This window comes from Eutrigla gurnardus (assembly GCF_963514095.1).
Source record: "Eutrigla gurnardus genome assembly, chromosome: 16".
In the NCBI taxonomy this organism is placed as follows: Eukaryota; Metazoa; Chordata; class Actinopteri; order Perciformes; family Triglidae; genus Eutrigla; species Eutrigla gurnardus.
In genome coordinates this window covers 12,357,592-12,370,380 of record NC_139927.1, presented here as the reverse complement: position 1 = coordinate 12,370,380, position 12,789 = coordinate 12,357,592, and the positions used below count along the sequence as shown (strand labels likewise).

Here is a 12,789-nt window from a genome sequence, read left to right as displayed (position 1 = left end):
TACTTTTTTTTTTTTTTACTTACTACTATTCTATGACTTTTTTAACATCCATCCATTTTCTACCGCTTATCCTGTATCCAGGGTTGCGGGGGGGCTGGAGCCGATCCCAGCTGTCATTGGGCGAAGGTAGGGTACACCCTGGACAGGACGCCAGTCTATCACAGGGAGACATGTAGAGACAAACAACCATTCACGCTCACATTCACACCTACGGGCAATTAAGAGTCATCAATTAACCTATCCCCATCCTGCATGTCTTTGGACTGTGGGAGGAAGCCAGAGAACCCGGAGAGACTTTTTTAACATCCTATAGTGATTTCTTTCAACTTACTATACTGTGACTTTTCATGAAGCTGCACTTTAACTTTTTTATAATTTTTCGACATACTAATGACTTTTTTCAATATACTATACTATGACCTTTGTCGACGTGCTATGCTATGACTTTTTTCATTTTTTTGACATGCTATATTATGACTTTTTTCACTTTTTTTACATGCAATACTATGACTTTTTCACTTTTTTGACATGCTATACTATGACTTTTTTCACTTTTTTTACATGCAATACTATTACTTTCTTCACTTTTTTCTTACATGCTATACTATGACTTTTTTCTTTTTTTTGACATGCTATATTATAACTTTTTTCCCTTTTTTTACATGCAATGCTATGACTTTTTCACTTTTTTTTTACATGCTATACTATTACTTTTTTCTTACATGCTATACTATGACTTTTTTCACTTTTTTCTTACATGCTATACTATGACTTTTTTTCTGCTTGCATTGGACATGGTCAACTACCAGTTCGTTAAGCACTCAATCAACCAGAAACAGAATGCAGTTTCAACAGTATTTCCATTTATTTCCCTCATTTCACACAAACTCATACAAATCTCAAAACGTCTTCACAAACTGTTTCCAACTTGAAGACGGATAGATTTACAAGGCAAAAGGCAAGATTTAAATAAATAAAAACATGTTGGTGAAATGTTCATCAAGGAGTTGGAAATGTATAACTAATATAACTAGCCAACAATAAACAAAATACGATCATCTTGCCTTTATTATTTTGACCTCTTTATAATGTCATGTGATGACTGGAAGTAGGTCTGTCATGATAATTGCAGTATTGACTTATACAATATATAGACATTACCTCAATGTTTTGACGCCAACATAAACTGCAGGTTTTTCTTGCATTATTATGTTTTTAAATTATCATTATATTGGTGGCATAATGTTGTGTAAAATGACAATATCTTTCTTTTATATCTTAATTGTGTCCGGTACAACAAATGTAGTTACCATGACAGGCCTTACAGGATGTGCAACAATGTTCAGTGTGAGAGAGGTTGACATCTATTGCTGTGAAGATGAATATACTTCTACTATTTAATACTGTACTGTATTTCAGTCTCTGCTGTGGTCTTCATATCCTTCTCTACATTTCTACACACCTACTGTACTCACTAAACTAAAGGACACAAACTCAGTTCCCACCGAGTTTGGGTTCCCACATTTTCCACATCCACTGAATTTACCTCAGTACTGATGCTATTGCATCACTCTGTTTTCCTATTTTTTTTATACCAACAATGCAAATCTGCTCTTATAGAAACAAACACTCTTTCAGTGATGTGAAGGATAAAAAAAATGCAAGAGCTTGGAAACACTGATCGAATGTAGAGCATCTACTGAATGCTATAAGGTACAGCGTACCTTGGTTTACCCTCGTTTCCAGTCTTTGTGCTCAGCTAAGATAGCCAGCTGGTGATGGTAGTTTCATATTTGATAGACAGGAAAGTGGTGTCAATTTTCTCATTTAACTCTTTGGAAGATAGCAAATAAGCCTATTTCCCAAAATGCCAAACTAATCCAACAAACAGCGTACTACATCATCCAGTACAGTAGTAGACAATGGCAGTAGGAGGAGAAACACATATCCCTGTTGTCTGTGAGAATCTATGGATTTTACATCAACTAGAGCAATGAACCTCATTCTCACAAGTGTGCATGCAATCACTAAATCACGATGGAAATTGTTAATGTGAAGAAAGAGAAGCATGGTTTCTTAACATCTTTCCCATTCCACAAGAGTTTGGTTTAAATATTGCTGAATGGTGTGATTAGCAGAGGGGACGACGGAGTTAATACATACCATGGCATCAAAAATAAATGGAAAAAATACCACTCACATGTTCATAAAAATACCCACAGAACAAGCAAAAACACTCCTGGAGTTTTTGTTTACGCACGAACAAGCTGACTGAGAGAAGGCTGGAGTGATTGAGGCTGCCTGCAGGGACTTGGGCCAGTGACCAGCCGGGGGAGGAGGAGCAGGAGAGTCAGGGCCAGCCGCTCACCTCTTTTTCGGTGCCTGAGCAGTGCGAGGCGGGGTGATGGGGCGTCCTGAAGTCACCCCTCCATACTGGTATTTAGCTTTTTTTTCTGACGGCTTCAGGATCTGAAAGAAAAGATAATGGTCACAATGAATACATTAAAATCACATCAGGATTTATGACACGAGACAACAAACAAGAGTTATTTACCTGAAAGGAGCACATAAGGGATTCATCAACACTCATCATGCCGCCTGCATTGTCAAACTCCCCGCAGTAGTTGGGGGCAGAGAACAGCGTTACCAGCTGTCGCTTGGCAAAGAACTCATAGCCGTCTTCAACAACCTGTTAAGTAGCAGGATTCGAGCTGGAACTATTAGTCAATCAACAGAAAAGTTATGTTTTAAGCCTTCTATGATTGTAAACTGAACATTTGAATATCTGAGTTTTGACAATTTAACACTACACACCTTAGTGTAAGTTAATATTGAATCTTTACAAGGTGAATATAAAAAGACATGCCGAAATCAGAGGGTTAACAGAAACCTGCCTTCACTGAAACTACAAATAAGTGAGTTTTTCTTCACATGAAATCAGTCTGTCGTCTATGAATGTGTTAAACTGAACTGATTAACAATACATTAACGAAACATTAGTTTCTATACTTGCAGGAATTAATTTTTTCATTTTAAACTTAACAGTCGTGAATTTATAAAATAAAGTTAACGTTGTAATCTGTAGGATTTGAGAATTGTTGCTTCTAGCAGCCTTTTTGGTGGTAGATGTAACTGCAGGTGAGCCTCTGGGACCTCATCTCCCAGAGTTCCTTTGGAAACCGTGTCGACTGTATGACGTCAGTTGTGATCCTTGTGTTACCTCGTTCGCGGTCACTTTAGATGGTTAGTTCATTTGCACATACCAGCCATATGGCAACAATACAAAGCCGGGTGAAAATCTGAAATGTTCCCCTGTAATAAAAAAAAGAAAGAATGCGGCACAAGTGTTACCTGGTGTGCTCGGCAGATGAGGTCCAGGTCGTGCCGGTTGAGAAACTTGCTGACCACATCGGCCCCAAAGGTGAAGGAAACTCCCCGATCATTCTCCCCCCAGCCCTGGACGTCTTTGTCGGGATCGGACCACAACAGGTCACACAGCAAGCCTGCCACAAACAGTAAAGTTAAGTGTGTGTGTGTGTGTGTGTGTGTGTGTGTGTACACATACATTTTTATACTGTGTAGTGATCATGGTTACAGTGATCAACCGCTTATATGGTTCATAAAGCTAGGGACAGAAACATTCCTTTACAATGTATTTAAATAAAAAATCACCTTATCGTAATCACATATAGGAATCACTAAATGTTAATTTGGGGTGTTTTCACAGAAGAGTTTTCTAGAAAAACATTTGAAAAACTATGACAAGCTAAAGTTGCATCAACTTGTTTTTTTTTTAATTGACCCTCATGATACTTTGCCTCGTAGTTAGTTAGTTAGTTATCTGAGACTGGTGCTACGTGCACATTTAAATCACGGCGGGAAAAATGCATTATTTTCTGTCAATTAACCAAATGTGCATAAAAATTGTCAATCTATAATAATCAAGCAGTGAAGACAGTATCAAAATATTGTCTCCTTTCAGTTCAGGAACACAAACACAACCGACCTGTGTCTGGGACATCAGTGGGTCTCATAATGCGTCGAATTTGTTCCATGGACTGTAGATCAGGTGATAGCCCTGAGGAGAACATATGAATGAATATGTTGAAGTGACACACACTACAGATAATTTAACGTACAGGTAATGTACTGATGTGGCAAGAATAGAATGAACAAATAAACTACATTATCTATAGCACCATGATGTAATAAATGATTACTCACAACCTATAGTTTTTTCACATATATGTAATTATTACGACATAATTATCCCCTACAAAAACTAAACCATACATACAATATTGCTATTACATACAATAATATACCCTTCATTTCAATACAGAATGATAAATATCCATCAATAATAAATTAAATAATTACATTATCTTCCATTTTAAAACCACTTAAACACACTTTGGTAGACAAGTGGATGTTATATAACGGAGATGCTTCACAAACCTCCATGGCAGCAGAAAATCTTCTCATCAATAATCGCTGCAATCGGCAGACAATTAAAACAGTCTGTGAAGGTCTTCCAGAGCTTTATGTTGAACCTGCGCTTGCCTGAGGAAACATTTTAGAAATGAGGCAAACAAAGAACAAAATCTGACAAGAAGCAATTTTAATGAGGCATTTAACTAAATAATACCTATTTTCTACACTCAGATTTGATATTTCTTCTTCTGTGATTTTGCACCAGATCACCTAAAAATTAGGAGAGTGAACAGTAGGCACATGTCGCCAGGGCACGACAAACAGGCATGTTTTCCAACTTACACTCATCATAGAAGCCATAGATGCGATTGATGGAGGCACACTCGTGGTTCCCCCTGAGCAAGAAGAAGTTTTCTGGGTATTTGATCTTGTAGGCGAGCAGCAAGCAGATGGTCTCCAGCGACTGCTTCCCTCTGTCCACGTAGTCCCCCAGGAACAGATAGTTGGCCTCTGGAGGGAAGCCTCCATACTCGAATAGCCTCAGCAAGTCTGTGTACTGTCCATGGATATCACCTGGAAGGACCATATTCAATGGTGTCACGACATTGCAAAAACATTACAACCTCAATTGATATTTATAAGGTTTTCGAGTGATTGTGTTTGTTTCTAACATCACCTTAAGGTTGACTTTAACATTAAAGTCAAATTAATTTAACATTCTCACCGCAGATTTTGAGAGGAGCCTCAAGTTCTAGCAGGATCGGTTGACTGAGGAAAATCTCTCTGGACTTAATGCAGAGCCCCCGCACCTCAGCCTCTGTCATCTGTACGACCTTCCCGGGACGACATCCTCGCACTGCAAGTCAAAAGTACAAAGGTCAATGTCGGCTTGGATCTTTAAAAAGGGGGTGTGTAGGAATTAGACCACCGACATTAGGACAATTAAGCATTTATTTACCTGAGATCAGAACTAATAGGCATCAAATTTACCTTCATGACTATGGGACAGCTTCATTTTCAAATTGTAGGCTAAATCAGTATTGTATGTCTGTGCATTCAAATATATACCTAATTTAAGACTGGGTTCGTAGCTAAAAAATATATTTTATATATTTAAATATATATTTTTTCAGCTGATTTCAACTGTTTTAGTAGCGTTTTCATAAAGTTGGTTTGGATTTGGTTGGGTAAATTATACATTTGCCATACCAGAATTATGTTAATTATGTTATTATACGTCCAAACATGACATACTATGTGATATAGATTAAATAACACTTTACACCATTCACTTAATTTGCTTCCAATAAAGTTGAAATAAAAGGACATGTTTCATTGTCAGAAATTCGCCAGATATTATTAATGATTCTGAGACAGCAGTTATGCAGGCTTGAGTGATTTCCTAGGTAAGGGGGCGTGTCCTGGCTGTTAGCCGACGAGCTAGCTACCTTGCCTTGCCAACGAGAACAGTTAATGTTACTTAGCAACCACATCATTCCACGATTCCTCCTCGTTCCGTTGCATTCAGCCATTAATGACATGACACTAAAGTGCAAACGTTACTCTGCCAGTTACACCGTTACATGATATTACTAGTTCACATAGTTAGCGAGTTCCGGCTAATTGTTACGCCACTCTCCCCTTTGAATGCCAAGACTAACGCGTATTAACAATCCAACATTAGCGAAAACGTAACGCTAGGTAGAAGGCACTGTGACATCATGATAACGGTAACTAACATCTACATTACTCCCGGAGCAGGTTGCTTTTTACGTTAAACGGTGAACGTTAGCTTACGGGTTTGCTTGGTGAACAACAGTGATAGCTAAACACGAAGGATGCTAACATGTTCGTTTTTTTTAAAGTTACTGGTTCCAAACAAGAACATACAATTCAGACATTTTCTTGAAGAAGGACGCAGGAAGGAAAAATATCGCAATGCTACAGTACCTTCCAGTAATCGAGAGATAAGGCTGTCAACGTTCAACTCGCTTTCCGCCATGTTTCTGATAGTCACAGAGGAGGCTACTAGACATGAGGGGGAAATTGTCCCTGAATTGAGACTTGTAAGCTCAAAACAGCTTTCGCCTTCCAAGGCAACCCGCGGAGACCCACTAACACTTCGCAACAAGTAAACTTACTCAAGTACTGCACTTAAGCACAATTGAGAGGAACTTGCCTTCATTACTTTAGGTCACTCTACTATATACTATATAGTATCAATGATCCATTTTACTCTACTACATTTAGTTATTAGAGTGCGTGTCTAAGTGTTTTAAGTCACGGCATTTTGCCTTTATTTGATGGCAAAAGTGTACACAAAGTCCAAAATGAAAGTCCAAATTGATGAAAAAAATAAATAAATATAAATAAATAAATACATTCTGGGGCTGCACGGTGGTGTAGTGGGTAGCACTCTCGCCTCACAGCAAGAGGGTCCTGGTTTTGATTCCCGGATCGGCCCGGATTCCTTCTGTGTGGAGTTTGCATGTTCTCCCCGTGTAAGCGTGGGTTCTCTCCGGGTTCTCCGGCTTCCTCCCACAGTCCAAAGACATGCAGGATGGGGATAGGTTAATTGGTGACTCTAAATTGCCCGTAGGTGTGAATGTGAGCATCAATGGTTGTTTGTCTCTATATGTTGGCCCTGTGATAGACTGGCGTCCTGTCCAGGGTGTACCCTGCCTTCGCCCAATGACAGCTGGGATCGGCTCCAGCCCCCCCGTGACCCTGAATACAGGATAAGCGGTAGACAATGGATGGATGGATAAATACATTCTTACAAAAACTAAACTTGAACCAATTGGGCTTTCAATAACTTCACACTACATCAAACGTAGGCTAGTTCTCATTTCTGATCATCCATCCATCGTCTACAACTTATCCTGTATTCAGGGTCACGGGGGGGCTGGAGCCGATCCCAGCTGTCATTGGGCGAAGGCAGGGTTCACCCTGGACAGGATGCCAGTCTATCACAGGGCCAACATGTAGAGACAAACAACCATTGATGCTCACATTCACACCTACGGGCAATTTAGAGTCATCAATGAACCTATCCCCATCCTGCATGTCTTTGGACTATGGGAGGAAGCCGAAGAACCCGGAGAGAACCCACGCTTACACGGGGAGAACATGCAAACTCCACACAGAAGGAACCCAAAACCCAACCCAGGAATGGAACTTGGGACCCTTGAGCTGTGAGGCAACAGTGCTACCCACTACACCACCGTGCAGCCAGATAGATAGCCCAAAACAGAAAATATCAAACCTGTGGTGGAAGTACAATTTTTTTTTAAATATATAGGAAGGCGATTGCACATAATTCACACTAAAGTGTGCTTTGCAGCTTTTTAACACCACATGTTCAATATCTGTGATATGCCCCCACAATTTAAATATGACATTATTCATTATATAATGCAGTGCATTCATATAATGCCATAAACATCGATTGTGGTGTATTTTTTTTCCTGAAGATCATACTTGTTTTTTTATTAATAGCCTTTTATAAAATTGACCAATCAATGTATTGAGTAGCTTCAGTAAGAAATTGCCTTATTTACCACTTACTTCTTGTTGTCATTGTTTGTATTCTATCATTTTCTGTGTGTATAAAATATGTGTACATAAGAAAAACATGTAAATGCACCTTCATTATGGCTGTAAGAAGGGCTTGTCTTTCTTATCTATCTTTCTTTCAATTCCACAGTAATAAATTGTGAATACCCAGTCTCTGTGGTGTGGCCCTCAAGGTTTCCGAAGCATAGTAAATCTATCATTGCATTGAACTCTTCCGAATCCAGTGTGTCTCAATGAACTTGAAAAGAGTGCCTAGATGATAAAGAAATGTTGATGTCTTGGAGGACTTGAAGACGTCCTTGCCAAGTTATAACATAACACAACCTAATTTATCGAATTGATTGCATAAATGTGATGCAGTGAAAATCCATGGGAAAAGCCAGCTTGAACAAGAAAAGAGGGATGCAGGCCTGCCAGTTTCCTTGTTCTCATGGAAAAGTCGAAGATAGCAGGTAAACTAACTAAAGATGATGGCACTGGCCTTCAGGGCCATCAATGGAACAGCACCCATCTACCTTCAAACACTGGTCAAACCTCATGCCCCGAAGCGAGCACTTCGCTCCTCTACTTCAGCTGGCCGGCTGGTACCACCATCGCTGAAATCAAACAAATGTAGCTCAGCAAAGTCCAGACTCTTCTCTGTTCTGGTCCTCAGTGGTGGAACGAACTCCCGACTAATGTCAGGACAGCTGAGTCATTTGCCATCTTCCGAAAAAGGCTCAAGACTCACCTGTTCAGACTTCACCTCGACTCTACATAGCATGACCCACTAACCCCCACAAAAAAACCTTACCTAGCACATAGCACTTTGATCATAGCACTGTTGTTCTTAAGGTATGTTTGCTGAACAGCTCCTACTTTACTCAGGCGAGGATCTAACACTTACTTTACAATGATACGTTGTGGTTTCTTTGTTTCTTTCTTTTGACAAATGTACTTATTGTAAGTCGCTTTGGACAAAAGCGTCTGCTAAATGACCTAAATGTAAATATAACTGTAAATAACTCCTGGGCTCCACCCGAGACAAAGAGGCACATTCCAACCTTGTTTGGAGGGGGAGGAATGCTGTACTACCAGAATGAGTACAGCATGTACTCATTCTGGTAGAGGTACTCTTGCTCTTTTATGTTGTTGAATGATCTCGACTAGAAGCTGACTGAAGCGTTTATCCACACATGGATCTACTAAGTCCTTACCTGTTCAGATACAAAGGAAGGAACTTTGTTGTGCAGGAGGGGTTGAAACCCAAAGACCTTGATGCTCTCCAGCATGTTGATGTCCGGCCGAGTGATACCTATCTAATCACTTACCCAAAGTCAGGTCAGTGACACGTCAGAGTCAATGACACATATCTGTTATTTCCTAATCATTTGCAATGCGTTTTCTGGAAATAACTAATCTTATTTGATATTAATTAGAGAGAAAAAAATCTCTTTAAAAAAAATGCTGTATTCAAACAAGTTTAAAGAAATGTAATTTGATCATAATTCATTGAGAAGTCTTGTTGAATTGTGCACTTGCCTGTGGACTTTTTACTTTGTTACTTTCTAAGTTATAAGCCTGTAAGGGAATACCGAACACTATGATGCATTAAGTAATGTTTTGGAGCTGTCTTGTATGACACTGGAAGCTGTTAAAGTGCCCAAAAAACATCTACATCTATCAACACCACCTGGTTAGGTGCTCTGCATTTACATCACAGGCTATTCTAGTTCCTTTTAGGGAGCCTTTGGGGAATTAGTGGGACGTTACAGACTTGGAAAATAAAGCATGATGTATTTTATGTCCTTGGCAGAACTGTATAATTTGGTGATACATATAGGAATAGATAAAGTGTTCAAATAGTACTTCCAGTTAATTACTTCTAATAAATGACTTTCCCCTAGAGGCTTGCCGTTAATGCACAGCAGTTCAGCTTTACAGGCAAGCATGCAATTCAACATAAGCATTAACTATCTATTCTGTGTGAAGGCACAATATGGATGCAGCAGATTCTTGTCAAGATTATGGATGCTGCACACCCCGACCAGGTGGAAGACGCCACCAACAGGCTGCGTGTTCCTTGGCTGGAGGGCAATTCTGTGGACAGCTTTCTTCGTGAAAGACCAGATCCTCGGCTTTACCGCACACACCTCCCCCCTGACATGTTGCCCAACGGAGTGAAAACCAAGAGAGTCAAGGTAACATGAACTTACAGTATTGAACATGAACTTACAGTATTGTCTCTGCTGCTGTCATTCCAGACTTCCAGAAAAAAAAATACATACATATATATAAATAAATATATATATATATATATATATATATATATATATATATATATATATATATATATATATATATATATATATATATATATATATATATATATATATATATATATATATATATATATATATATATATATAATACATGTATATAATACACTTTTAGTTTGCTAATGTACACAGGTAATATGTTGTATTTCTGGTTCCAAGATACACAGTTTCTCTCCGGGTTCCTCCCACAGTTCAAAGACATGCAGGATGGGGATAGGTTCATTGGTGACTCTAAATTGCCCGTAGGTGTGAATGTGAGAGTCTACCTGTGACAGACTGGCGTCCTGTCCAGGGTGTACCCTGCCTTCGCCCAATGACAGCTGGGATCGGCTCCAGCCCCCCGTGACCCTGAATACAGGATAAACGGTAGAAAATGGATGGATGGATGGACATCTTGAGGAATAAACGTATTGACTGTGTATTTCAAAGAACATCTCAGTTTTCTTGGTTTCACTGCAGCCAGTAGTAGAGGCCAAATGGGTACGCAGCTAGACACATCACAATTGACCATGGCTAAATGTCCCATGTTACTGAATCACACTGTTATGGCAGAAATCCAAGGCTTGACTGGCCAGTTGTGCTTATTTACAGATACTAAGCTATGAACAAGAGTGGTAACCCCTTTTATGGAATGCTGTTCAGGTTGTGTACATGATGAGAAACCCGAAGGATGTCCTGGTGTCCCTCTATCACTTTGCTCATAGTTGGGTCATGTTGGAAACACCAAAGAGCTTTGAAGATTTCTTTCAGGACTTCCTGGATGGCAATGGTAGGTTCAAGTGTTATATTTATAGTACAGAGTTTATTGGCAATGATATGTGGTGGTTTCTTTCTTTAGACAAATGTACTTATTGTGAGTCGCTTTGGACAAAAGCGTCTGCTAAATGTAAATGTACTTCGATGGAGTACTTCTGAGAACTTTTCGCTTTTACTCCTTCCATTTTAAAACAAACGTGTACTTTATACCCCTTACATTTTGCCATCACATTTTCTGTACTTTTGACACCTCTGCTATAGTATAAATAATACTGTCGTAATGTAGGAATGTTTGAGAAGAGCAAAAATAGTGCATTTGTGTGTCTGCATTTCTTGTTTTTATTCTCTATAACAGGTTTTATGGGATCCTGGTTCGATCATGTGAGAGAATATTACAATGCCAAAGACCAGATGGACATACGTTTCGTCAAGTTTGAAGATCTGTTGAAGGTTGGTAATCTATTCAACCATCTATGTATCTATGTATGATATCAACAGAGTTATACACTATAAAGTATAGTTGGAACACATGTAAGGTTTTTCCTCAACATTTGTAATTAACAGGACCCCAGAAAAGAAGTTGTGGGTCTGTGTGCTTTTCTGGGAAAAGATCTGACAGACGAAGCGATCGATCATGTTGTGGAGGCGTCCACCTTCAAGAGCATGAAGACAGACCCCAAGGCAAACTACAAGGACTTATTGGAAAAGAAACGCTACATGACCACAACCATGCGCAAAGGTTTGTTTTTCTACATGCAGGTTTTAATAGTAGATTATGTGTTCTCTTTATGTTTTTAAGAGGTGAGTTTGCATTAGATCACATTCTAATGAAGTCTATTTGTGCGTGTATCGTCGACAGGTGTGGCTGGTGACTGGAAAAATTTCTTCACAGTGGCCCAGAATGAGCATTTTGACAAAGTGTTGAAAGAGAATCTGGAAGGCCTGCCTCCGTGCTTTACCTCGGAGCTGGAACAGTAGCACGATTATCATTCGGTCAATCAGTGTTGGAGGAAATGCAGTAGAGATTATATAAACATCTTTTTGTCTGGCCCTCAATACTTTCCACACAAAAAGATCAATTTTAAAAACTGCCATATGCAAACAATTTTACTATTTCTTTTTTCCATTTGATTATTATTCATTGAGAATTATATTTTTCGTATATGTTGAATTGTGCACTCGTCTGTGGACTTTTTACTTTGTTATCAAAAAACATCTACAACATCTATGAACACCACCTGATAAGGTGCTCTGCATTTCCTTATAGGGAGCAATAAACATTGTTACTTCCTTCCTTACCTGGACTTGTGTCAGTCTCTGCTCTGGGCATCTCTCGCAATGCTACAGTACCTTCCAGTAATCGAGAGATAAGGCTGTCAACGTTCAACTCGCTTTCCGCCATGTTTCTGATTACTCAAGTACTGCACTTAAGCACAATTGAGAGAAACTTGCCTTCATTACTTTAGGTCACTCTACTATATACTATATAGTATCAATGATCCATTTTACTCTACTACATTTAGTTATTAGAGTGCGCGTCTAAGTGTTTTAAGTCACGGCCATTTTGCCTTTATTGGATGGCAAAAGTGTACACAAAGTCCAAAATGAAAGTCCAAATTGATGAAAAAAATAAATAAATATAAATAAATAAACAAATAAAAAAATACATTCTTACAAAAACTAAACTTGGGTTTTCAATAACACT

At 39.0% G+C, this 12,789-nt stretch overlaps 2 protein-coding genes across 2 annotated transcripts; one reads left to right on the top strand and one right to left on the bottom strand.

Annotated features, from left to right (window-relative positions):
* Nucleotides 1-841: 841 nt before the first annotated feature.
* Nucleotides 842-6,491, bottom strand: LOC311026992 (serine/threonine-protein phosphatase PP1-beta catalytic subunit-like). Its single transcript, XM_084030722.1, has 8 exons — nucleotides 6,385-6,491; nucleotides 5,159-5,290; nucleotides 4,777-5,007; nucleotides 4,459-4,563; nucleotides 4,007-4,078; nucleotides 3,352-3,503; nucleotides 2,555-2,689; nucleotides 842-2,469 (listed from the first exon to the last, which is right to left on the bottom strand). Exons 1-8 carry the CDS (start codon nucleotides 6,434-6,436, stop codon nucleotides 2,365-2,367), a joined length of 984 nt encoding a protein of 327 aa, XP_083886848.1. The 5' UTR covers nucleotides 6,437-6,491; the 3' UTR covers nucleotides 842-2,364.
* Nucleotides 6,492-9,185: 2,694 nt separating this feature from the next.
* Nucleotides 9,186-12,062, top strand: LOC311026786 (amine sulfotransferase-like; the record flags this gene model as incomplete). Its single annotated transcript, XM_084030485.1, has 6 exons — nucleotides 9,186-9,330; nucleotides 9,982-10,190; nucleotides 10,971-11,097; nucleotides 11,440-11,534; nucleotides 11,649-11,823; nucleotides 11,944-12,062. The coding sequence occupies 6 exons, from the start codon at nucleotides 9,186-9,188 to the stop codon at nucleotides 12,060-12,062; spliced, it is 870 nt and encodes a 289-aa protein (XP_083886611.1).
* Between the last annotated feature and the right edge of the window lie 727 nt (nucleotides 12,063-12,789).

Bases quoted from the DNA above. Each gene is read 5' to 3' on its own strand.
- LOC311026992 (XM_084030722.1), bottom strand. From the start codon at position 6,436: ATGGCGGAAAGCGAGTTGAACGTTGACAGCCTTATCTCTCGATTACTG. The intron at 4,079-4,458 runs GTTTGTGAAGCA...TGTTCTCCTCAG, and splicing joins GATTTTCTGCTGCCATGGAG to GGCTATCACCTGATCTACAG. The intron at 2,470-2,554 runs GTAAATAACTCT...CTTTTCTTTCAG, and splicing joins CCCTTATGTGCTCCTTTCAG to ATCCTGAAGCCGTCAGAAAA.